Source organism: Gigantopelta aegis, chromosome 1 (genome assembly GCF_016097555.1).
Source record: "Gigantopelta aegis isolate Gae_Host chromosome 1, Gae_host_genome, whole genome shotgun sequence".
NCBI classification, from domain to species: Eukaryota; Metazoa; Mollusca; class Gastropoda; order Neomphalida; family Peltospiridae; genus Gigantopelta; species Gigantopelta aegis.
Window position 1 is genome coordinate 28,787,256 of NC_054699.1, and position 9,345 is coordinate 28,796,600.

The window sequence follows — 9,345 nt, forward strand, 5'->3', positions numbered from 1 at the left end:
AAAAAAATCGATATATAGTTAATAACCTTTCCACATATAATATTTAAAATGGTGTTATCACACTGTTCTAAATGTGTGACATGTTAGGAATTACTGTGAATTTCCTGTACGTGTTTAATAAGAAAATAGCATACTAAATATATACATGTACATGTATCTGTATGCTTGTCATTGTAATGAACACAAGTTATGTTGTTCAGGAAAGGACACACATTTTACAGAATAGTACTGTCTTTAAAACAGTATTCTTTGATCAGTTTTTGTTTGCTTATTGTCCTATAATGTAAAATAATGTGATCTTGGAATGAATGTATTTTATAAAATTTAATGTGACTGGAGTTCACCTTCAGCTTATAAATTGCACACTCAAAATGTCTGCATCTTATTTAAAATTGAGCATATTTACAAAATACTTCTTGTACAATTGTGAAAATGTTAATAAATAAAGCTGAATAGCCCATATAGGTATTAATTTAATTTAAATATGAGATTGTGGAGGCTGTTGTAAAAGATATGTTCAGGAAAGGACATTCCGTAATATAACTCTAATATATCATTAGCAGATAGGTTCTATGCACTCACGATACCCAAGTGTCAGACGCTAGTTCATTTTCTGTTGGCGCTGTGTTACGTCAAACACAATGTGGTGTAGAACGCGTAGTCGCATATGCCGGTAGATCATTAAACACATGTGAAGGAAACTATACTATTACGGAACAAGAATGTCTTGTGGTAGTTGTTGCATTAAAAATTTCGATTACTTGCTTCGACATAGTTCATTCTGAGTAATAGTCGACCATTCTGCTTAAAATGGTTATTATCAGTCAAGGAACCTACTGGAAGAATTGCACGTTGGGTGACTCTTCTCATGTCGGGGGGGGGGGGGGGGGGGGGGGGGGAGGGAGACGTAGCCCATTGGTACAGCGCTCGCTCGATGCGCGGTCGGTGTGAATCGATCCCCGTCGGGCTATTTCTCGTTCCAGCCAGTGCACCATGACTGGTATATCAAAGGCCGTGGTATGTACTATCCTGTCTGTTGGATGGTGTATATAAAAGATCCCTTGCTGCTAATCGAAAAGAGTAGCCCATGAAGTGGCGACAGCGGGTTTCCTCTCTCAACATCTGTGTGGTCCCTAACCATATGCCTGACGCCATATAACCGTAAATACAATGTGTTGAGTGCGTCGTTAAATAAAACATTTCTTTCTTTCTTTTCGTTCTTCTCATGTATTAAAAAGTAAATGTAATAGTTAGACCGGGAATTCAGCACGGCAATTTAATGAGACAGAGTTTCTAGACGGACATACACAGATTCAGAACATACTGAACAAAATGTGAAATGTAGACTGGAAATGAATACAGAATAGTGTTAAACACCCAGTCTTGAAATTATGTCTCCAGATATTACAGACCTGAGCGTGCTGTAACCTCACCGTGGTGCAGGGGTGTAATATTATCTTTGAGAATGGCCAAACCAGCACAAATCACCTTGGTTTCTTCAAGATACAATTGAAATTTTGAGTAAAAGTGAGTATCTATCTGTGATATTTGTATTTTTGCACAGTTCTTTACACTGTGTTTTTATTTAAATCTTGAATTTTTATATTGATGTTGATCTTCACTTTATTTGTTTGCATTACCATAGTTTGACACCTAATAGCCGATATATTTTTCGTGCTGGGGTGTCGTTAAACATTCATTCATTCATCGTATTACAAGCTGAACAAACTGTAAATATACCAGAAACTGATAAGAATGAAAAATATAGCAACTGAACTTCAAAATACAGAAAGGCAAAAACAAAATTAAATTGTTTACCTGCACAAGAACTACGCAGAAATTACTGATTCCGTCAAGAATAAACTAAAAGAATTGCAATCTAAATTATCAAATGATTCCCAATACAAAAATATGTTCATATATTTGAAAACAAATAGCCTGCCAGCAGACAAAAACAACAACAAAAAAGACAAGACATTTTGACCATGTCTAGATTTTATTTCATTCATGAAGATGTTCTTTTTTATGTTTGGATGAGAGAGTCGCACACCAGAAAAGACAAAATAGCTACCATCCAACTGGCTATTCTAAAGGCGACGACGTATGAAATAATGCAAGAAATGCATGATTCACCCATTTCTGGAGGGCATTTTGGAAAAGACAGAACTATCAGTAAAATAAGATTAAACTATTTCTGGCCTCGTATGTGTGCAGATATTGCAAACTGGGTTTTAACTTGTGAATGGTGTAATGAACGATATCGACCAGTTCAACACGTTCGAGCGAAGATCACACCTATAGCGACCAATTCTCCATTTGAACGAATGAGTACAAACAAAACCGGAAACAAAATACCTGTTGGTGTTTGTAGACTATTTCACAAAGAATGTAGAACTAGTTTCTGTAAATAACATGAACACAATACCTGTTGCAGATAAATCGGTGCATGGTGTTATATGTCGCCATGATTCTCCAAAAGTATTACACAGTGATCGTGGATCCAACTTCCTTTCCGAACTTGTTCGAGAAACTTGTAAAATACTGTCGATACACAAGACGCAAATATAAAGGGTTCGTCACGAGTATTTTTTAATATGGAAAATATTAACCGAGTCTATGTTAATCTGTATTGTCTAGACGAGGTTGATATTTTACATGTTAAAAAACACGAGTAGCGAATTCTATTTATCCTATAACACTTCTAAAATAACATTTTAATTCAATTTTCTGTAATTCACAGTAATAAAGTCGCCGCCATCGATAATATGACGCCATCACGATTAGCACAAATTAGTTTGACGTCACGTATTTTAACTAAATATTTGAAATCGTTATGCTCTCAGGTACACAGGTCCTGTTGGCTCGTAAGCAAATGACCCACCCACAACAACACATTACCTAGAGACCTTGTAAATTTGCATACCATTATTAACCTGGTTAATGTAACAAACACGTGTGGCAGGTTCATGTACTTTTATTACATGCTGCCGTAAACCGTCAGTCTCAGACCACAGTTACATTGGTCATTGTCGTTGCATCTCTTTTTTCTTTCTTTTAAGATAATTGAACCAGTTTCAATAATATTTGTAAATAAAAGCTATGTGAACAATAAATGTTTTTGTCCTTTGTTCAGTTCCAAAGTTGCACTAAATAAAACAAAAATGTTGCTGTTATAACTTATACATTTCTAGAAAAAGAATTATTGTCACAGATAACAAAATGTTAATGAGCATAAAGTCATCTCTGAAAATGAACACAAAACTTTGTTAATTATAACAAGACAATTTGCACATGAAAATCACACTGGAGAACTTGAACAAAAATATTTTAGAATCTCTCATTAGTTTAAAACTAATTACACATCCATGCGAACTGGTGGTTTGCTGATACGACCAGAACGAGTTACAACTGATGGTCGCACTGAATCACTTTGCACTTTGTGTTTAATCAAGATGTTTGGAGTTTTGGAAAGGATACACTTTTCGACGACACTTTCCAAAGGTTTATTTATGGGTCTCTTTTCTGACTGATCTTTGGTCGACACTTCGGCTTGTTTAGGTGGACCACAATATTCGAGTTTGGCATTTGTTTTGGTTTGCTCTGTACCAAATCATTACAGACAGTCGACAAGCGAAGATCTTGTTCCCTGGCTCTGTATGTTGACAGATGAAGATGCTTTCTGTTACGTCTGTATTTTTTTCCGTTGTATTCGACAATATAAGATCGTGGAGAATTGTGGTGATCAACAACCTTTGCTGGCAACCAAAGCTTGGATCCTGGAAAGGGTAACATTCTTACGGGATCACCAGGAACAAGTACTGGTAAATCTTTCCCAGCTTTTGTGTTGTAGTAATGCTGCTGTTTGATTTTGTCTTTAGTTAATAGTCTCTTCACTTCAGTTGGACTGTGTGCCCTTGGCTTTAGCAATTCTCGAGCTGTTGGAAGTTTGTTCCTTGGTCTACGACTCATCAACAGTTGAGCTGGTGATAAGCCACAACTGGACAAGGGAGTTGTACGGTAATCTAGTAATGCTAGATGTTTGTCTGGAGTTTTCTCCCATAGTCTTTTCACTATTTGAACTCCTCTCTCAGCTTCACCGTTTGACTGTGGATAGTGTGGAGAAGACGTAGTATGTTCTATTTGGTAATCTTCACAGAACATTGAGAACTCGCGGGATGAGAACTGAGGTCCATTGTCAGTGTTCAACTTCTCTGGGATGTCATGACGACTGAACTGTGACTTGATGGCATCGATCGTTGCAGAACTTGAAAGATCATGTAGAGGATCCACTTCAATAAATTTGGAGTAGTAGTCCATTGTCAACAGATAATGAATATGTCCGAATTCAAATATGTCTGACGCAACCTCATTCCACGGCAAGTTGGGAATGAGTGTCGGAATGAGTGATTCAGAATTCTGCTTGTTTTGAAACGTGTTGCACTTTACACAATCGTTTACAATATTTTCAATCTGTTGATTGATTCCTGGCCAGTGGAGTGCCTCACGTGCTCGTTGCTTGCACTTTGTGATGCCAAGATGAGTCTCATGAATCTGTGCGAGCATGTCTGATCTCATTGATGGTAGTACAACAATTCTCATGCCTTTGTAGATAATACCATCAGCAACTGAAAGTTCGTCTCTTGTTGTCCAGTATGGTCTGATGCAGTGAGGTGTTTCCTCTATCGTATCAGGCCAACCTTTTAGTATCATGCCATGAAGTTCATTCAATTCATTGGCAGTTCTCTGCTGAAACTGTTTGTATCGAGTCGGAGATACCGCAATGTAGTCGATCATGTTAACCATTATTGGTTCAACATCTGGTTCTGCTTCAGGCAGATTTGCACGACTTAGTGCGTCACCAAGTGGAATATCTTTTCCTGGCTTGTATTTGACTTCAAGGTCGTATGGTTGCAGCCTCAACATCATGGCTTGTAATCTCATTGGTGCTGACAGCAATGGTTTTGCAAAAATAGCTTGTAGGGGTTTGTGGTCTGTTTCAAATTTCACATATTTGCCGAAAATGTAATGATGAAACCTTTTACCACAATGCAAAATTGCCAACATTTCTTTTTCAATCTGGGCATTCTTCGATTCAGTATCAGTTAAAGCACGCGATGTGTAAGCAACTGGGCGACCTTCTTGAAGTAGCACTCCTCCTACAGCATAACTCCTTGCATCACATTGAATAGTTAGTTCTTTGTGTACATCATAGTATGTCAACACTGGTGCAGTACAGCACATTTCTTTCAGTTTCTGAAAGCTTTGTTCTTGGGGTTTGTCCCAGTGAAACTCTACATCTTTTCGTGTGAGTTCTCGGAGCGGAGAGTCGACTGAGCTCATGCTAGGCAGAAACTTTGACAGGTATTGAACAAATCCAAGGAATCGACGAGTATCCTCCTTACTCTCAGGAGTAGGCATTTCCAGGACCACTCGGACTTTATCCGGATCGGGTTTGAGACCTTGTTTTGTGACCAAGTGTCCCACATACTTCACTTGGGATTGTTTTATCTGGCATTTATCAAAATTAAGCTTCAAGTTCCACTCAGTCGCTTTTGTGATCACTGCTTTCATGATCCGATCATGTTCTCGTGGTGATTTTGCTGCAACTATAATATCATCCATTATAGCTCTTGCGCCTTCAACATCTTCCAGCATTGTATCCATGATACGCTGAAACATTTCTGGTGCTGATTTGATTCCAAAGGGAAGACGGAGCCAACGATAACGTCCAATCGGTGTATTAAAGGTTGTGAGCAAACTGGACTCGTAATTCAGCTTGATTTGTAGAAAACCAGATTTTGCATCTATCACCGAAAATACTTTCGCATCTGGCATAGATGCTACGACTTCCTCGACAGTAGGAATTGGATAGTTCTCACGACGTATTGCTTTGTTTAGATCCTTTGGATCTATGCAAATACGAACTTTTCCGTTCTTGACCACCGTGACCATAGAACTGACCCAGTCAGTGGGCTCAGTCACTTTCACAATGTGACCTTGGCTTTCCATCTCTTTAAGCTTGTCAACAATTTGCTTGTGCAATGCTTGTGGTTGCCTTCGCGGTCCATGTACAACAGGTGGTACGGATGGATCAATTTTAATTGAATATGTTCCGGGTAGTGTTCCGGTTGTCTTTTCCAACTCGGGATACATATCCTTGATATCTGACATCGTGTGTATTCGCTCTATGAGACCTAGTCGTTTACTTGCTTTTCCAGATAATAGTGGCTTCTGGTCTATGCGAACAACATAAAATTTCACATCTACACATCTATTTTTGTAACAAATCGGTAGTGTTATTTGTCCATCCACTTGTATCAGGTGATGAGTGTATGATTGAAACTTTGTTTTAGTAGGCACTAATGGTTCCTTGCAGTTCAGGCTTTTGAATAACTTGTATAGTAGCAATTGGAATGCGCCTGTATCTATTTGGAACAGGACCTTCTTTCCATCGATTTTCACTTCTTCCCACCAGCCAGTTTTCTCAGCCTCTTCATTTGAGATTATGTTGATTTCATGAGAAAATGAATCAGAATCATAATCCTCAGATGAGCTGAGCTACCTGTGGAATACATTTCATCAACAATGTGTGTCTTTAGTTTATTTCTACACACTTTTTCGTAGTGTCCTCGTTTATGGCAAAAATTGCATTTGCTATTTCTTGCCGGACATTCCTTATGTATGTTGCTGTAGCCACACTTTGTGCAGGCTTTAGGTGATGGTGTTTGTTTGTGCCACTTACTAGTGCCAAGTCTTGACCTAGATCCATGTTTTTCTGTCTTTTTTTTAGAATATCGCTTATCACGTACTGTGTGAACTTTGGGATCTTCGTCATTGATAGCTTTGAGACTTTCCTGTGACATTTCGTGGTTTTGGCCAATATTTATTGCCATTTCCAATGTCAGAGTATCTCCTTTTTCAAGACATTTTCCCCTTACAGTATCATGTACAGAGCGCAGAACTATAGCATCACGCACCATCCGTTCTTCTTCTGCATAACCGCAGTCTTTCACAAGAATACGCAGATCTGTTACAAAGTTATCAAATTTTTCGCCAACTTCCTGCTTTCGACGATTAAAGTTAACAGTTGCGCGAATTTGTTTTTTTCTTGGAGCAACATATGCTTCATATTTAGCATAAACACCTTCTAGAGTTTGATTTTCTGCCGGTGTGTTTTCATCTTCGGGGATCCAAGTGAAAGTGTTATATATTTCACGCCCCTTGTCTCCGATGTAAGTCATCAGATAGTTCACTTTTTGTGCTTCAGTTTTAGTTGCGAGTGGACCATTAAATCTGAAAGTACAATGTTGTTGGAACCTCTTCCACTCTTTATGTAGGTGGACAGCTTGCCAATTCATTGTGGGTTTATTGCCATTATATTCAGCCATGTTCGTTTTATGACAACGAAATGTGTGAAATACAGTGAATGTGTTGTTTTCTTTTTTTATATTATTTATTGTCAATGTTCTTAAGTTGACTTAACAATTATCTGCACACCTGCAGACGTGCACGGTTGATTTTGGCGGTTTCCGGTCCGTTCCGGTGTTTCACATGTCCTTTGCAAAGTAGCAATATTTGACTGTGACGCCGTTCTAAGTATTGCCGTTGCAATATCAAAGTACATTTATAAATACCTGTTTTCACCATTTACACTTATTTATCTATGATTGCAATGTTTTAAATTACTTTTCAGGTCCACTTCTGACACCATGTAACAAACCGTGTGGCAGGTTCATGTACTTTTATTACATGCTGCCGTAAACCGTCAGTCTCAGACCACAGTTACATTGGTCATTGTCGTTACAGTTAATACACTAAAATATCACACGTGTTTATGACATGGATATGATGGGTAAGTTATAGGATAAAACCAGTTATCACCACAGATGCAACGGACAAAGTGAACGATTCATCTCGACTATTCTATCTTCTCTATCTCTATTGTGACAGGAACCATGATAATTGGGATGAATATATTCCATTCGTTCAATTCGCATACTACTCCAGGAGTTGATACCACTGAATACTCACCATATTTCCTTGTACATGGTAGACATCCTCGTTTCCCATTAGATTCTTCACTAGAAATTGGTCCCGGTTGTTCTCTTTCTACAGCAGATTTTTTAGGTCAGTTAATCTGTGAGGATGAACAAGCCAGATCAATTTCTGAAGATATTCTTAATCAACGAAACGAAGTGATGTGCAAGAAATTTGCTAACAAAGTGTATTTACCGAACTTTCAAGTATGTGATACTGTATTTATATATTCACCAGTACTTGTTACTAGACAAACAAAAAACACTGGCTAGACCATGGTCAAGACCATACTATATTATGGAAAGAATTTCAGAAATGCATGTACGTGTACGATGCAAGTGTGATAAAAAAAGAGAAAAAAGGAGAAAAGTACATGTACAAAAGTACAACGACTTAAGAAAGCCACAATACGACCTCATGAACCCGATGATACAGAAACACCAAAGAACATTGATGCGATACCGCCAGTGATATTAGCAGATGATGAAGTAGGCCTACCACCAAATTAACGTCTGCCAACAGAATCTGAACATTCATAAGGACACACCTAAGATACAAACTAACATTCCTAACCAGAATAATGATAAAACCACTGAATTGTTTGAAATAGAGAAATTTCTGAGTAAGAAATATCAGAATGGAAAATGGTTCTATAGAGTGAAATGGAAGACTTTCGAAAACTCATACAATTCATGATTGTATTCAATGACTTAACACAATAGTGTCAAGCTATGGTGACAGACTTTCATCAAAATAAATTATTTGAAAATGTTTTCAATGTTAGATTTATTATGAAATATTGGTAAAACCTTTGTGAAAACAAACAGAAACAATTGAAATAGTGAATTTTCTCATGTGCATTATAACCAAATAGATTATTGATTAACGTGCGGTTAGCTGTTGATACATTACTTATATTACATACAGAATCTTTCTAAATTGCGATACATATAGAGATTGTTTAGATTTACGTTGAACATTTGTGAATAAGATTGCAACGAGAAACTGGAACAATTAACATTTGTAGTATACACTACAGGTTTATTAGATGAAAATATGGAACATTGAAAACTATGGATAAATACATTTAGAGTAGGAGATGGATAATGTTCATTACGAGAGTAGTCTCAGAACTTTTATCCACTGTTATGTGTATATTAATCATGAGAAATATGAAGGAAGTATTAAATGTATAGATATGTATTGGATAATTATTATCCTCTATGTTACTGCCAATTGGGCATAATACAACAATTTCCTCTGTGTAAGTAATACCAGTAGTTTCTAATCTAAAGATTTTATAATCAA

The 9,345-nt window shown here is 37.3% G+C and overlaps 2 protein-coding genes across 2 annotated transcripts; both read right to left on the bottom strand.

The window, feature by feature from the left end:
* Window positions 1-3,507: 3,507 nt before the first annotated feature.
* Window positions 3,508-6,171, bottom strand: LOC121374466 (uncharacterized protein K02A2.6-like). Its single transcript, XM_041501598.1, has one exon. The coding sequence runs from the start codon at window positions 6,169-6,171 to the stop codon at window positions 3,508-3,510; it is 2,664 nt and encodes an 887-aa protein (XP_041357532.1).
* Window positions 6,172-6,503: 332 nt separating this feature from the next.
* Window positions 6,504-7,388, bottom strand: LOC121374562. Its single transcript, XM_041501695.1, has one exon. The coding sequence runs from the start codon at window positions 7,386-7,388 to the stop codon at window positions 6,504-6,506; it is 885 nt and encodes a 294-aa protein (XP_041357629.1).
* Window positions 7,389-9,345: the final 1,957 nt, after the last annotated feature.

Bases quoted from the DNA above. Each gene is read 5' to 3' on its own strand.
- LOC121374562 (XM_041501695.1), bottom strand. From the start codon at position 7,388: ATGGCTGAATATAATGGCAATAAACCCACAATGAATTGGCAAGCTGTC.
- LOC121374466 (XM_041501598.1), bottom strand. From the start codon at position 6,171: ATGTCAGATATCAAGGATATGTATCCCGAGTTGGAAAAGACAACCGGA.